Source organism: Schistocerca piceifrons, chromosome 1 (assembly GCF_021461385.2).
Source record: "Schistocerca piceifrons isolate TAMUIC-IGC-003096 chromosome 1, iqSchPice1.1, whole genome shotgun sequence".
NCBI classification, from domain to species: Eukaryota; Metazoa; Arthropoda; class Insecta; order Orthoptera; family Acrididae; genus Schistocerca; species Schistocerca piceifrons.
This window is the reverse complement of record NC_060138.1, coordinates 496,509,726-496,527,716: the sequence shown is the minus strand read 5'-3', so window position 1 is coordinate 496,527,716 and position 17,991 is coordinate 496,509,726. Positions and strand designations below refer to the sequence as shown.

Here is a 17,991-nt window from a genome sequence, read left to right as displayed (position 1 = left end):
CACTAACCTAACCTGAATGAGGGGTTGTCTTTTCGTATGTTTCATTGGAAAGTGTGTGCGTATATGTGAGATTAAAGTAAAATTTTGCATCTGTTGCTCAAATGGGAGATTACTGTAATTCTAGTGTATTATGACAGTCCATTAATTTGCTGTAGTGTCAGAAATAATGGAAAAATATGAATTTTGTTGCAGGGTGACTGTGTTAAAGGATCGAAACACCAGAAGAAGTAAAGGTGTTGCTTTTGTGTTATTTTTAAAGAAAGAAGATGCATTGTCTTGTGCCAAATCTATTAATGGGAAGGAGGTTAGTCACACATGAATTGCTTATAATTTTTATAACATTTCAAATATTAGTACGGCATTATTTCAAATTAAGTACTTTTTGCAAAAAATTAGTAAACAGATCAATTGATTTGAAAAGTTTTTTAGGGCAAATGAAGCTACAAACAGTGTCTTTGAAGTGGAACTGTGGTTAAATACAATAGGAGAAAAAACTACTTATGAAGTAACAGCAGACAACTGGAATTAAAAAGACAGGGACTCAAGGCCACGTTCTTTCAGAATCACTGTCTCGTCTCCCAAGCTCATTTTGCATAGTCCTCTTCTGAGAAGGAAGGCATCCCATGCACATTGACTTCCACCGCTCTGGTTTTTCGTGAGGGACTCTGTCCGTATTAAGCCGACCAGGCAATAATACCTCCAACAGTACTTGCTTGATGGCTGCCACTCCTGCAGAAGTAATTACCCTGTAGCCTTGCATTCCATGGATTCTATATCTGTAGTGCCAAGTACGCCATCTTTCATTATGTTGATGGTCTTGATAATGCTTTCATAAATAGGCAGTTCCACCCACACATGTCCATAAACAGATCTCCATTATCATGTGCCACTGTTTTGCTAATACCTTACTACACCCACAACCCCCAGTCCCCGACTCAAATGCTCACTCTGTTAATGCCTTTTTGGTTGGAAAAATTATGATGTTCCTCCATGGATTCACATAATTTCCATTGTACACTTTAATGGAAAACAGTCACCACAAAATGCTTTGTAATACTGTCAAGATGATACTTTGCCACCTACCCAATCTAGATATAGCCTTGCCTGTCTTTATGTCACTCCTGCTCTCAACTTCTTGCCCGAAACGTAATATCCTTCTGAAAGACACAACATGCCATGTCTGGCATATGCACTCAGCCAGCAGATCCTCTTCAGCCACATTTGCACTTAGAAAATCATTGTAAGTCTTGGGGAGAGACAGAAATCAGTAAGTTGACATATTATGTTCATTTCCATTTGATAATGTCATATGGAATAATTTTCTGGGATAACTCATTTTTAAGAAAGAAAGTCTTCATTGCTCAAAAGCATGCTGTAAGAGTAATATGTAGTGCTCATCCATGATCATTTTGTTGACATCTGTTTAATGAGTTAGGCATTTTGACTACTCTTCACTGTATATTTATTCCCTCATTAAGTTTGTTGTAAATAATCCGCTGCAATTCAAAAGTAACAATGATGTGCATTAATTACAATACTAGAAGAAAAATGACATTCATTTCATTTTATTTATTTATTGATTCACAGACCATTCAGTATAATAAATAAACAAACAAATAAATAGTATCAGACATGTCAGATAATAAAACGATAACAAAATACGGTAGGATTTGATGAGGATAGGGTGGGAAGTTGGTAATGGCCTAATCAAAGTCACCATCCCATCATTCACCTTAGCTACATGGGGAACCCATTAAGGTTGGCTTTAGCACAAAAAGGGTTGCACAATACTGCAATCAAAATGTTTGATCAGCTACCCAGTGATATAAAATGCCTGACAGACAGCAAAGTAAAATTTGAAAATAAAATGAAAACTTTTCTTCATGACAACTCCTTACAGTCCGCACAAGACTTACCATTAATGTAATGTGTAAAAGATTGTGAGTAGAAATTCAAAATAACACTTGTAAATGATCAGCATGTAGGCATACTTACAAAATAGTTTGTGATGCGAATATAGAACGACCCATTCCACAACATTAAGAATTATCATACAAATGATCCGTGGAACATGAAACTAACTAACTGTCCACTGCAGATCATTTCATGTAAGATGAATCTGGAGGAGAAATAGCAGCATTTCTAAAACTGTGTGCAAAATGACACCAGAACAGAATATTTTAAGTGGAGGCAACAATAAAAGAATCAAAATGTTTACGTTTGTATAGAAATCAGGAGAGGATTAATTGAAATGTCAGGGAATTTACTTTTTTTTATTTCCTGTATTGGTATCCAGCAGTGTTGAAACATCACCTACAAAACATGAAATATGGGTAGTTATACATGGAAATGACTAATTCTAAGTAAGAGCGTATTTAATATTATAACAGTCCCATGAACTGTTTGACATTTCAACATGATAAAATTGTTCCTGAGGCCTTCAGGTGATGCATGAAGCATAGTTGTCAAGATTCCCGTTTTTGTTAGAGGCACTTGGTAGTAGTCATCTTCTAGCAACTACATTGAGCTCTGGATTTAGGCATGGGAGATGAAAATGTTGTTAGAGGGCAAAGAGTATACATTATGGAAATTGAAATGAAGTCCCATGTTTCTTGACAGAGTGTAGGAGAATGATGTGGGAGACCCGCACCACTGTACTAGGCAAAGTCCTAATGGAGGTGGTTTGCCTTCCTCTGACTGGAATGTGGATGGACGATGATGGTGAAGATGACACAACACCCAGTCATCTCGGAGCAGGTACCCTGTGCTTGGGAAGTGAAAACACTACCGCGAGACCACGAGCGGCGGACAATAAACATTATAGAGAATGGAAAAATTATGGGGATCGGAAAATATTTTTAGAATTGCTAGTGGTAAGGTATAATTTGATGTGTTTTTTTAAAGTAACAAATAAAATGTCCAAATATTTTCGACTGTTTTTTTTTCTACCTCTTTTTTTTCAGTAATGCTAATGGTATCCATGAGTGTATGAGTCCAGAATGTATGCCATAGCTTTACTGCAGGCAGACATTAGCAATTTAATATGACCAATTTCTAGGTGATACCCATTGCCATTATTGTAGATGCCTCTCTTTTTTAGTCTTGGGATAGTTTACTGCTACACAATTCTGAGACCTATTATGCTCATTGCAATTGTATTTGCAAAGTGACATGCTTATTATTGATAATCTGTGACTCACTATTCAAGCCATGTATAGATTGTGCAGTATTTTCTGTGTAGTTTGACAATAGTAGCATAATCTTCTGTGCAGTATTTTCTGTGTAGTTTGACAATAGTAGCATAATCTTCCCGTAAAAATGTGATGTTCCAGATGTTTGGTCGTACACTGAAGAGTAGTTTAGCAACTGACAATGGTCGTAGTGCTGAATTTATCAGACGACGCAATTACCCTGATAAATCACGATGTTATGAATGTGGTGAAGAGGGGCACTTAAGCTATAAGTGCCCACACAATACACTGGGTGAAAGGGAGCCACCTCCAAAGAAAAAGAAGCTGCCAAAGAAGTTACAGCAGAGCAACGATGAAGTATCTATACTTGCTTAAGACCTTCAAAATACTACTTGTGCTTACTTTAATACTGTTCATAATTTTTTTTAATGCTCCAGATTCAAATTGGAGTAGAGTCCAGCAGTTCTTGTCTATTTCATTTCTGCTTTATTCTCTCCTCTCTCTTCCCTATATGTTATCTGCTGTCATTTATTTATATGGATTTTGTAATCTCAGTCTACATTAACAGGAAAAATTATGCATTCATTTTCATAGTCAGCTTTAATAGAGGCTATCAGAGTAACATACTTTTAATAATCTGCTGGCCACTGAAAACTGCATCAGTGAAGATAGCAAGCCACAAAATTTTACTTGTTGTCCATATATAGTATTGTAGGAAGCCATATATAGTACAGTTGGTAGGTAGATCACTAGATTAAATTTGTAGGTAATATGGAGGCAAAATTTAGTACACAGAATTGTGATGTCTGCCAGCAGCAAAGGCTCTAACCTCACCAAGTATCGAGATACAAGTAAATCATTCTGTGCTGCTGCAGCTGTATGCTGAAGTTCATCATAGTGGCTGGTGCGAAAGGTGTGCTGGTCTCTCAGCAACCCTCGATTAGATGTTTTCTCTGGGTTAGAGATCTAGGGAATATGCCAGAGAGGGCAACAGTCAAACAAAAACCTCGAGTAGCAAGGTAAGTCAGAGCAGCGCGAGCAGCATGTGTCTTGTGATATCTTGTCAGAAGATAGCATCATGGAGACCACAAAGATAGGGTGTAGCCACTGGCATTAGTATGCGACTGGGCGCTTATGATAATGACGATAAATCCAGTCAGGCAATGTTTGCTCTCCACTTCCATTGTGATAATGTACACACAACTGGGACTTATCTGTAGAGATGATGTCATGCCACTGCAGTGTCCAGTGTTATCATTGGGTGCACCACGCCGCTGTGCCCTTGTCTGCTGCCTTGTTGAGGCTAACTGAAATAATGATCACTATTCGTGCTGACGGTCTATGGTGCTCCAGAGTTGTTGTACTTTTCATGTGGATATTTGCCTTACTGCAAACAAGTCCACTTATTGTCTCGAGATCCATGAGACAGCTGTTCTATCCTACACGACAGAGGGAACAATACGTTTGTTCTTTCAGCCACTAGTCGAACAGGATTTCTGAAATACTACAGGGTTTTGAGTATAGCCCTCCTGCATCTATCAATTCCATATTTGCATGACAGATGTGGGATTCCGAATATAATAGATTAACAATATCTTAATATGACAAATCACAATCTGGAAAGACCGTAATCTTGCCATTGTTAAATCTCAACATATACTGAGTAGATGTTTCTCCTCACACAAGGGAGGCATAACACTATCTTCTCACAAATTACCAATTCTTACAATGTTATTTTTGAAGGAGAAACCCATAGTGTATTCTTTTCTTAGATACAAAATGTAGGTGGCATTACTCCTACATACTCTGGCATGTTGCACTGCAATTCTAATCATTTTCATTTCTAAGCATGAAGTTCACTTTGTATCAGTTTGATGTTCATTGCATGGCATCACTGTTTTGTTGCAATTTTAATGGGCAGCTATGTATTTAATCATTAAGGTAATATTTTTATTTTATTTTTGTAACAGTAACATAATTCCAATGGAACATTCAAAAGACTTGCTCGTACTCTAGGGGAAAAAAAGCTGGTGTATGAACAAATCTTTCGAGTGTTCCACTGGAATTACGTTACAGTCAATTATTAGAGATACAAGAAATGGTTTAAAAATGAACACAAACATTTGAATCTAGTTGCAATTAAAGATTGTATGCAACTGTGGAGGAGAACTAAATAAATGCCCCCTGCGGGTCTGGGGGTTAGAATAGGCCCGAGGTATTCCTGCCTGTCGTAAGAGGCAACTAAAAGGAGTCTCACACCTTTCGGCCTTTATGTAATGGTCCCCTGTAGGTTTTGACCTCCATTTTTCAAGATTTTCCTGAAGAGCAAACCAATTGAGATCTTTAGCCCACTTTCTCATTGTGGCATTGCAGTCCTGCTCATCCTCCATCTTTTGAGCGAGGACACCTTTCTGAGTGCATTTTCCTCCACCCACCATGCAGTGTCATTTTCTGCACCGGCGATGACCATGGAATTCTTTGCACCTCATATCCAGCACGGTAGCCAGTCCGTTGCGGTGGGGCCGCCATGTACCCTGTTGGTTGTAGCCCCCTGACTACACACGAATTGCTCTGCTGATGTCTGCGCCATTAATTCCCCACATATGCCAAGGAGTAGATACCCATTACCCTGGGGCATCTGGACTCCCAGGTGGCCTTTGCTGTGGTTGGGTTGCGCCTGTGGCGAGGGCCCCTGGTCGGAGTGGGTGGCATCAGGGCAGACGATGCACGATGAAGTGTACCAAGTCATCACTTGCTGGTGATCAAATGCCAGCAGTCTCTAAGTGTTCCAAGTCTCAGTACAATGCAAGGATGTATGATGCTAAATAGTTCCCCTCCTTGGCCACACCATGGGAGGAATGCCAGGCTCAGAATGGCAGCGAACCTTATTCGCCCTGGTACTGTGTATGTACTAGAGCTGATGGTGACTTCTTTGTCTTGATGAAGCCTCAGTCTTTTGTAGAGCATTTAGAGGACAAATTTGGGGAGGTGGAGGGCTTGTCCAAAATGTGGTCAGGGTCAGTCTTGATAGAAATGGCATCCTCTGCCCAGTCACGGGCATTACTTGCTTGTGACAAACAGGGGGATGTTTCCGTTAGCATCATGCCTCATAAGAGCTTAAATACAGTCCATAGTATTATATTCCACAGGGACCTTCTTTTGTAGTCTGATGACAAGCTGTTTGCCAACTTAAAGCGATGCGGAGTTCATTTCGTCCAGCACGTCCATCGGGGTCCGAGGGATAATCAAGTTGCGACCTGTGCCTTCATCTTGGCCTTCGAGGGTGACACATTACGCGAGATGGTCATGGTGATGGTCTACCGCTGTGATGTCAAGCCATATATCCCTCCCCCATTGCGATGCTTTAAGTGCTGGAAGTTCGGCCATATGTCTTCCCATCCCATCTGTGTCAGCTGCAGAACATCATTCCCCTTGCTCACCAGAATGCAGGATTTTACAGCGAGAAGGGAAAATCATGGAATACAAGACACTGGACCAACTGATCTACGCAGAGACCAAGAGGAAATATGATCGCCGGCCGGAGTGGCCGTGCGGTTCTAGGCGCTTCAGTCTGGAACCGAGCAACCGCTACGGTCGCTGGTTCGAATCCTGCCTCGGGCATGGATGTGTGTGATGTCCTTAGGTTAGTTAGGTTTAATTAGTTCTAAGTTCTAGGCGACTGATGACCTCAGAAGTTAAGTCGCATAGTGCTCAGAGCCATTTGAGCCAAGGAAATATGATCGTCTAATATCCTATGGCTATGACCTCCTCTTATGTCGTTGCTATGAGAACAGTTGTAGCCCCATCAGTTCCGTAAGTTCCACTCGGCTCTCAGAGCGGGAAGACTACACCTGCCCCCTTGATGGTTGGGGGGGGGGGGGCACTTCCCTCCCTGTTGTTCCCACACCACCTACCTCGGGAGCACTGTTCCCCCAACCATCAGGAACACCAATCCCCACTTCTCAGCCGGAGAAGCGTAAGTCTTCTTCACCTCTTCTTGCTAGGGAGGGGTCTCTCGGGTTTCTGCTAGTAGGAAAGATGACTCCCACCAGTGGCTGAAGTACCCAAAAGCAGCTGGGCGTAGGGCTTTATGATCATCCTCAATTCTAGAGACTGAATTAGTGAAGCCCTCCTAGCCAGAGAAACAACACAAGGATCAGCGAGAGAAATCCAGAAAGAAGACCCCCAAGACCAATGGAATTGCCGTGGCACCCACACCACAGCTACCTATAAGCTCTGTGTTCAAGGATGAGGTGAAGATTATGGTGTCCACTGAGGACCTAGATCTAGGCACTATAGTTTGGAACCGTGCGACTGCTACGGTCGCTGGTTCGAATCCTGCCTCCGGCATGGATGTGTGTGATGTCCTTAGGTTAGTTAGGTTTAAGTAGTTCTAAGTTCTAGGGGACTGATGACCTCAGAAGTTTAGTCCCATAGTGCTCAGAGCCATTTGGACCATTTTTGAAGATCAGACATCTTTTTGGATACCAGACCCCAACAGGTGTCCCCTGTGTCGGAGAACTAGCCCCCAGCCTTTCACATCCTCAAACAGCGGATGGAAAGGAAAGTCCTCTTCTTCACTACATGCCACAATGCACCTTATAATGCCCCATTTACAGAGTGGGAACTCCTCAGCACCCTTGCACATTGCCCCGACACAGCTCCTGGGCTGGAGCTGATCCACAGTCAGAGGATTAAACATCTCTCGTCTGACTACAAGCGATATCTCCTCCTAATCTTCAACTGGATCTGGTGAGATGATGTCTTTCCATCACAGTGGCGGGAGAGCACCATCATTCCGATGCTAAAACCTGGTAAAAATCAGCTTGATGTGGATAGCTATCAGTCCATCAGCCTCACCAGCATTCTCTGTAAGCTGCTGGAATGTATGGTGCATCGGCGGTTGGGATGGGTCCTGGAGTCATGTGGCCTACTGGCTCCATGTCAGGCAGCTTCCACCAGGGTCGCTCTACTATTGGTAATCTTGTCTGCCCTCCAAACAGTCTTTTCCAGACACCAACACCTGGTTGCCGTCTTTTTTGACGTACGTAATGCATACGAATTGACCTGGTGACGTTATATCCTTGCCACATTGTATGAGTGGGGTCTCTGGGGCCCACTCCCTATTGGTATCCAAAACTTCCTGTTGCTCCTTACTTTCTGTGTCCAAGTTGGTGCCTCCCATAGTTCCCCTGTATTCAGGAGAATGGCATTCCTTAGGGCTCCGTATTGAGTGTATCTCTATTTTTAGTGGCCATTAATGGCCTTGCAGCAGCTGTAGGGCCTTCATCCTCCCCTTATCTGTATGCTCCTCCAGTACTGGTGTTGGTGAGCGGCACCTACAAGGAGCCACTCACAAGGCGCAGTCATGGGCTGTAGCCCACGGCTTCCAGTTTTCAGCCCCGAAGTCGTGTGTCATGCACTTCTGTCGGCGTTGAACCATTCATCCAGAACCTGAACTTTATGTTAATGATGATCCACTCACTGTAGTGGAGATGTATCGATTTTTAGGACTGGTTTTCAACAACAAATTGACTTGGCTACCTCACCTTTGTCAGCTTAAGCGGGAGTGCTGGCAGCACCTCAATGCTCTCCACTGCCTGAGCAACACCAACTGGGGTGCAGATCACTCTATGCTGCTGCAGCTCTACAGAGCCCTTGTTCAATCCAGCCTTGACTATGGGAGTCTGGTTTACGGCTCAGCGGCACCCTCAGCATTGCGTTTACTCGACCCACTGCACCACTGTGGCGTTCAACTAGCAACAGGAACTTTTAGAATGAGTTCGGTGACCAGTGTCCTGGTAGAGGCCGGAGACCCTCCATTGTGGATCTGATGTGCACAACTGCTTGCCAGTTATGGTGCACACATTCATAGTTTTCCTGCGGATCCGAATTACCATCTCCTTTTCCCACTTGTGACAGTTCATCTCCCACATCGGCGGCCCATGTCAGGGCTCACAATTGCAATTTGCGTACGATCTCTTGTCTCTGAACTGGAGTCCTTCCCTTTGCCACCTCTACCTGAGGTCCATTCACATACACCTCCATGGTGTACAGCTTGGCCGAACCTTCGTGTGGACCTTTTATATGGCCCTAAGGACTCAGTTAACCCCGCCGCTTTCCGCTGTCACTTCCTCTTGATTCTTGAGATGTTCCGCAGCTCTGAAGTTGTTTACCCCAATGGCTCGGTGGCTGATGGTAATGTTGGCTTCGCCTATGTCCACAGAGGCCGTATTGAACAGCATTCCTTGCCCACTGGCTGCAGTGTATTCATTGTTCAACACAATAAAGAAACTATGCCAACAACACTTAAGGGGGCATAATGCTACTGATGCAGATGATTGCCCAAATCAGAACAAATATTGCCTGACAGCTTGGTTCTGAGATCATACTCTGTTCCTTCCAAAATTTGTTGTAGAACTTGAAAAAACCAGTCTTGCTTATGGTGACTCAGTGAAGTTCACACTGTTTCCAGATATGATCACGGAACTGTGTTTTGAGCACTGAACCAGGGTTGGGGGATTCTGTGACAGTCTTAAGTTGTGAAAATAGTGCAGAGGTGTTGAGAGCTGCTGGGTTTCCCTAGACAAGTCATGGGCACATTACACACCAGAGGGCATGGAATGCATACAAGGTCTTTTAGAACAACTGACTATTCGTCCACCCCATATAAATGTTGTTGCAGATGGCTTGGAAATATACACTTATGGCTTCAGATATTTCCCAGATAGATGAGCATATTGATTATTGATAAATTGTAGAAGCATTCACATTCACAAAAATGTGCTACAATGTGAAACAGATTGAAAATTGCAGGGTCTACATATATTCAGCACTGAGAGTCGGCTAAAACAAGAGAATGGTAGCTGTGCAATCTTTGGGGAACACACAAATGTTTACTAAAAGGCATCCAGATGATTGGAAGTATTACATTTGTAGCAGCAGGTAGCAATTTTAAAGCAATTGAGGTAGATATTGAAGCTGCATGCAAGATTGTTTGGGCACAAATAATATTCAGGAATGGGATTAAAGTTGAAGCTGAATTCTTCTGTCAGTCATTAGGCTCGGTTGCATAATTAACTGAAAACTTCAGAGGGAACCTCTGTTTCCTAGTGTGTGTAATTCCAGTCTACCCTTTAATAGTTGAAGTATATTTTAATTGCCCATCTGTTGACTTAAGACAGTTACAACATCATAAGTGGCGAATGAGAGAAGACTTCCTGCTATAAACATTACCTAGAAGAAATTATTTAGCACCCTATCCATGATAGAAACATACGAGACTTGTTGATAACAAAAATATCTGGATTGTTTGTGCATGCTCTCAGAGAGACTAGGATTAGTGATCATGGTACAGTTGTAGCTGTAATGGACATCTAGGTACCAGGGGCTAGAAAGGTAAGCAGAGAAATGTAAATGTTTAGTCTTAGATATAAGCTGGACTCATTTAATTCACATAGTGAATATATAGAGGAACTGTGGCTCAAGTATAATCAGTTAGTTAGCCAAACTTTAGAAAAACACATTCATAGCAGAATAATTAAAGATGGTGGAGATCACCCTTGGTGCACAGCCAGTATTACAAAACTTCTTAAGAAGCAATGTGTGCTACATAATAAGTACAAAGAAAGCATCAATCAATAGATAGACAGATATTAATTGAAACACACTTAGGTACCGTACGGGCAGTGAGTGAAGACTTGAATAAGTGCTGTAGTAAAATATTCTCACAAGACCTGTACAAAAATCCTGAGAAATTATGGTCATACGTTACAATCATCAACAACACAAAAACTCCATCTACTTGAGGACTGGACAAGAACAGGAAAAAAGGAAATGTTGAAGTCTGTCTTCAGATGCTCCTTCACAAAGGAAATTAAAGGAGTGTTGCCATCATTTAGAAGTTGTATTGCTATTAAGATGAATGACATATTGATCAGTATTAGTGGTGTTGAAGAGCAGCTTCAATCACCAAAACTCAATTCCTATCAGTTTCTATACAAAATTTGTGAGTGAATTGGCTTCACTCCAATCATAATTTACTGCAGATCCTTTGAGCAGAGTTGTATTTTCTGCAATTGGAAAAGAGCACAGGTCAAACCTGACTACAAATTAAGAAGAAAAGCTGATCCAGAGGACTATCATATTACATATATCACTGACATCTATTTGTAGCAGACAGGTAGAGCATGTTCCTAGTTCAAACATTATGACCTATCTGGAAGGAAATAATGTTCTCCATCAAAATCAGCAATGCATTTCAAAAAATGTCAATCGTGTGAAACTCAATTTGCACCCTTCACACATGTAACCTCTATGACCTGGATAGAGAAGAGACGGAACACAGTGTGTTATCCTGGATGGAGAGTCACTTGCAGGCACTGAAGTAATATGTGATATTCCACAGTAGAGTGTAAAATAAGACCTTGGCTGTTCATGCCATGCATCAATGGAATAGTGGGCATTACTAGTTGCAATCTTAGGTGTGCAGACAATGCAACTATGTATGAGGTTATTCTAGCTTGTAAACATTGCAGTAATGTCCAGTCACGTCTGGACAAGAACGACAGCCCGCTGCAGAGAGGCATGTAGCTGCTTATTTAGAGAAATGCAAAGCTATGTACTTCACAAAAGTGTGTCATCCTTTGACTACAAAATTAATGAGAGACAGATAAAATCAGTTCTGTTGTGGGAATATTTATGAAAATATGATGTAGAATGGTTATGGTCACCAGTTGGACGTAAAGCAAATGCCAAGCTATGATTAATTGATAGGGTACGCATACAAAACACTCTGTACCTGAATCATGTTCAAGTGTGTGGGGCCCAGGTTGGACTAATGGGGACACTGAACATAAAAGGCTACTCTAAAAGGTCGCAGGCTGGTTCAACTGCCAAGAAAGTGAGACATAAATGTTGAAAGTGCTTAATTGTTTGGCAGTCGAAGAAAGACATCGAACATCTCATGAGAAGCTGCTTACAAAACTTAAAAGAATTATCTTTCACGTAAAAACTATGAATTTTTTTCATGTGCTTTTCATTTTTCACATAGAAATCATACAAATAAATCAGGCAAAAAACAACACAGAGGCATACAGCAGTCATACATCATATGCTCCATCTGTGAATGGAATGGGAAATGACCTTAATATAAGATACAACAAAAAGTACACTCTACCACACACTTTTGCATTTACATCTCTGTATATACTCCACCGTACAGTATATGGCAGAGTGTAGCTAGTTATTTCCTTTCCTGTTCCATTCAAAAATCGAACCAGGGAAAAATGACATTCTGCATGCATCCATACGAGTCCTAATTTCTCTTATCTTGTCTTTGCAGTTCTCATGTAAAACGTACATTGGCAGCTGAAAAACTGATCTGCACTCAGTTGGAAATGTCAGTTCTGTAAATTTTCTCAATAGTATTTCACAAAACGAATGTCGTCTTCCCTGCAGGGACTCCCATCTGAAATCTTGAAGCGTCTCCACAATATTCACATGTTGATTGAATGTACAGGTAACAAATGTAGCAGCTTGCTCTGAATTGCTTTGGTGTCTTCCTTTGATCTGACCTGGTGGGGACCTCAAACACTCGAGCAATACTCATGAATGGGTTGCACTAGTGTTTGAAACACAATCATCTTTATGAATGAACTACAGTTTCCTAGTATTCCCTCAATAAACTAAAGTTAACCTTTCACTGCCATATACCTGGCTGTACACTGGCCGCTTTCTGCCTTTGGCACAACACCTGCAGCAGATTAGCCTTGCTTCAGGTGCTCCTCTACCACAGACTGTGTGGTAAACAATGCAAGTGCACTGCGGATTCATCAACAGTATAAGCACTCATGTTGACAAGCCAACCTCCCACAAGTGCCACTATAGGTCCAACTTCTCCCAGAAGCAGCGCATGCACCAGTGATAGCAACGCTACAGCCACAACACTAGATTATGTCTATAAGCAGGCAGCACACAGTCTCATCTTATGCTCACATGCTGGGCTTATGCTAGCCATGCCGAGTGGCTTATTAATCCAAGCTCTCATCAGCTGCACCACACCAATCCACCAGCAATCGCTGTGGAGCCTGTGCCTCCTCCAATGCCAGCCTTTACCAGGCTCAACATCCTTGTGACTGGTACTGGAAGATATGTAACAGCTTCTGTGGAGTTTGGAAGATAGGAGACGAGGTACTGGCAGAATTGAAGTTGTGAGGGTGGGTCGTGAGTCGTGTTTGGGTAGCTCAGATGGTAGAGCACTTGCCTGCGAAAGACAAATGTGTCCCGAGTTCAAGTCCCGGTCCGGCACACAGTTTTAATCTGCCATGAAGTTCGAGTCTCAGTCCGGCACACAGTTTTAATCTGCCATGAAGTTTCATATTGGCCCACACTCCACTGCAGAGTGAAAATCTCATTCTGGAAACATCCCCCAGGCTGTGGCAAAGCCATGTCTCCACAATATCCTTTCTTCCAGGAGTGATAGTTCTGCAAGATTCGCAGAAGAGCTTCTGTGAAGTTTGGAAGGTAGGAGATGAGGTACTGGCAAAATCGAAGCTGTGAGGGCAGGTTGTGAGTCATGCTTGGGTAGCACAGATGGTAGAGCACTTACCCGCAAAAGGCAAAGGTCCCGAGTTCGAGTCTCGCTCCGGCACACACTTTTTAATCTGCCAGGAAGTTTGATACTAACAGCATTTGCACCTACCCACCAACCATCACACTTAGAGTATTTGTCTCCTCTGATGCTGTCCTTCCCCAGATTTGATATTGCTGGAACTGTAATCTTGTATGTGTATTTGTACCTAGCCATTACTGTCACAACTTATGTTACAACAGACCATTGTGATAATGTACGTCACACATCGTCATGACCCAAGTCAAGACATGCTCTTGGTTTTGTTACATTCACTCCTGCTGAGGAAGATCCATTGCAGTTGTAGCTATCAGAAGCTAAATTATGTTAAACTGTGTTCTTTCTGTTCTGTGTTAATAAACTGTTACTTACACATTATTTGGAAACTCATCGTTATTTGCATGCAGCCTAGGCCGTTGCCTTGCTTTTCTTTGCTACCAGTTAGAACACATCAGTTGTCTACTAGCATAAAGTCTACATGCTGCAGCTACTAGAGTTATCTGCCATTGTTCTCATGCTCAGCAGCTGCCTTCCCTCCAGCTGAGCAGATGCTACCCTACCTCTCCAAGTGTTTGCCAAGAAAATGGAGTCACAGACAGTCTTTCCTGTTGAGGGTGGCACAGCCCAGGACACATCAGTTGGTGACAAGGGTGCAGCTAATTTTCCTGCTGCCCTGAACCTCACCTTCCACCCTCTTGTGGTGGCAAGCCTATTGCTGCTTCCATGGCACCATACCTGTTCCAGATTGATGCAGCGCACACCACACTGCCCCTGCATTCCACCATGAGGGTGGTGCAGCATATCATGCCTCCTCTCACCTGGTTGTCTTTCTTGTGACTACATGCTGGTTTCTTTGCTGCCTCTGGTGCTCTGCTCCCTCTTTCTTCCATGCTTCTGCACACCTGGCAGCATTCTTCCCACCACTTCAGCTCACCTTTATCGACCTTCCTTATTCTTGTACACCTGTGCACGCCAGACCCACTGATGTCTTCCCCATTGCATCCTGCCTCCCAATTATCATTCTCCTCTGACGTGACCTCGATGCACACAGTTGCCGTTTCGTGTGCTTCGTGCACGACCTCGACACTTCATAGTGTGCACAGTGTGTCTGCTGCCGCAGGCTCACACTTGTGCTACCCAAGCGTGACCTTAGAGCCCACGTTTCCACCACTGCCCAGTCTCAGTCTCCAGCCTCCAGGTACATTCCTCTTCCCTTGCTGCCCCATCGCCCTTCCTGCCACTATCCTCCAGCCACACCTGATGCAGCCTCTGCTGCATCACACCTTCACCTACAAGTTGCAGTCATAGCCTGCCTCTGCACAAGGGCGGCACAGCACTTCATGTCCTCTTCACTGCCACAGTGAGCCTGCACTTTTTTCCTCATTTTAGGCCTCCCACCAACTTCATTCACAGGCACACTCGGATCATCCACTCTCTCTGCAACAACTGCTTCACAACCTAGGGTCCAAGATTCCAGGGACAGAGTCACAGGTTCCAAGAGCTGCCCACATCTCCGGACATCCCATGTTGCCTGGGGGAAGGTATGTCTTTCCCATGGACACCTGTTGGTACTGCTCTTCTTTTTGTATCCCCTCCCCCCCCCCCCCCTCCCGGTAGTGGATGCAGGATCTGTGATCAACATAAAGATGATGTCATCATCTTTTTCCTTATACCATACATCCAAAGCTATGGCAGCTGCTCCTGCCTTCGGCACAACATCTGCGACCAGTGGATAGTCTTGCTCCAGGCACTCTTCCACAGGAGGCAGTATGTGCTGAGCAATGGAAGTACACCATGGATTTGTTAGCAGTACAAGCCAACTTCCAGTAGATGCTACCAGAGGCACAACCACGTTACAGTGTGCAAAACAGCAATAGTGGCCATTGCAATTTTGGAAGTAGATTACATCTGCAGGTTACAGGCAAACTGTGCACCATATAGATATCCTTCCAGTTGTTGCCTATTTAAGATGCTGCTCAACTGCAAGCAGGCAGCATACAAGTCCATGCTTACGATCACACTCTGGGCTTATGCTGGGCTGTGATTAGCATCCCATCAGTGCATGCCACGTCGATCTGCTAGCAGTTGCCTTTGCCTCTGGTTGCTCTGATGGTGGCTTTATCTGGACTCGGCATCTCAGTGACCATTTCTGGAAAATACCCAACAGCTTCTGCACCAACCCACCTGCCGTCACCCTCAGAATCTTTGCCTCCTCTGATGCCGGCATTATCTGTATTCATTGTCTTCTGGAACTGGTATGACTGATGTCATGACCCAGGCCACAACAGACTCTTGGCTTCACCTCATTTGTACTAGATCAGGATGATTCATTTCAGTTGTATCTCTCAGAAGCTACATTATGTTAACTCTTGTTCTTTCTGTGCTGTGTTAATAAAGTATTACTTACACACTATTTTGAATCTTACCATTATTTGAATGGACACATCATTTGCTTTCCCTACTACAGTCCTTACATACTTGATCCATTTAATGTCACTTTGCATGTTACACCTAGATATTTAATCGATATGACTGTGTCCTTGTATTTAATCAATCTGACTGTGTCAAGCAGCACACCACTATTGTAATACTATATTTGAACAGTGCAGTTGTTCTCCAGAGTAACTGATAGCAAATGACTTGCACTCAGCTTTTTGTGAGAAATCTACACACTTGTAAACAACACGATTGCAAGCCATTAGTCAACCACAGGTCTGCAAGTTTGTATGCACATTAATCTGTACAGAATGACCAACCACCCCTTAGCAGCATGACTGATGTCAGATACACATTACTTTTCTTCCTCCATTACATACAGCTAAGTGTAACATGGAAACGGTCATATTTTGTGGAAATACAATGCCAAAGCTTTTTACCAACCTATGCACAAAATGAATGAAAATCTGAGTTTGTAGATTACCAAGTGCAGTTGCAGTTAAATAATGTCTGGTGCACAATGAGCTATATATATCACACACACACACACACACACACACACACACACACACACACACACACACATGCTCACTCACTAGAGATCAGAAATGATCTCTGTAAATTCGCCCACGGGTGCTATGATGTTATCTCCAAATTCGCCATCTCCGTATCTTTGGAGACAACTTGACAGTCTCTGTTATACCAGTTTATAACCATAAACTTGTCACTTGAGTCTTTTCAGGTACAAGTGGACTCTTCTGGCGTAGAATGGAGAGTGAATACACAAGTGTGTGAATACAACCAAGGGTTCGTGGCATTACCACTACACACACACAGTATTTGGGCATGATGATTGTCAACACATTTTATAAACTTAAGTCCCCTGCCACGATTTTCTGTCCATATTGAAGGCTAATCTCAGGAACTACTTCTTCTTCTCCTCATATCGTTACAACCCAGCATAGGTCTTAGCCTCTTCAACAAGTTTCCTCCATTCTGCTCTCTCCAGTGCGGTTCTTTGCCATCCTCTAACTCTGACAGAGTTTATAACTTCTTCCATATCATTTGTTGACCACCTACTTCCAGATCATCTGCTCACCATCTTCTTCCACATCATCGGTCCACTGCTTTCAAAACCTTTTTAGTTATTCATCAAATATCCATCCTAACGTCAGCTCCTTGTATGAGGTAAACCAGCTCAGTGTTCGTTCTAGCCCACTGTTATCCTGAACCTTGTGCAGAGCCCTGCATTCAAATGTCCTGAGTTGCTGCTCATCAGCACCTGTTAGTGTACATGTTTCATGTCCATAGGTTACAACTGGCCTGATCATGACCTTATAGATTTGAAGTTTCGGTTATCTATTTAATAACCTTGAGGCTGACAATTTGTTGGATTTGGAGAAGATTCTGTTACCACTTAGAATGGGCAGTTTTATTTCAGTTTACGTGGAAAATTCTGTACTTGGCAAAATGTGACACCAACTACTGGTAGTTTATTCATATTATATTTCTTCTTGTTCAAATTCATATTCTTAGCCTTCACTTCATTAATAGCAAGGCATCCAGGTAGTGTGTCTTCTTTCAGCTCATCTGTTGTTTCCTTTACTAAAACTCTTCTATAAGTAATTGCTACATAATCAGTGTATGCACATATATTTGTTGACTTTGCTGCTGTGTAACCAGATATTTGAAGCTCTTGAATGGCTGCTTCAAGAATCATATTGAAAACCATTG

General features: G+C 42.7%; 1 protein-coding gene across 3 annotated transcripts in view; it reads left to right on the top strand.

Moving 5' to 3' along the window:
* Window positions 1-17,991, top strand: part of LOC124796043 (zinc finger CCHC-type and RNA-binding motif-containing protein 1-like) — a 94,088-nt gene that overhangs the window by 68,455 nt on the left and 7,642 nt on the right. For all 3 annotated transcript variants that reach the window (XM_047260132.1, XM_047260139.1, XM_047260147.1), the window contains exons 2-3: window positions 193-304; window positions 3,333-3,548. In XM_047260132.1, the coding sequence (XP_047116088.1) occupies window positions 193-304; window positions 3,333-3,548 (328 nt within the window). The remainder of the gene's footprint in view (window positions 1-192; window positions 305-3,332; window positions 3,549-17,991) is intronic.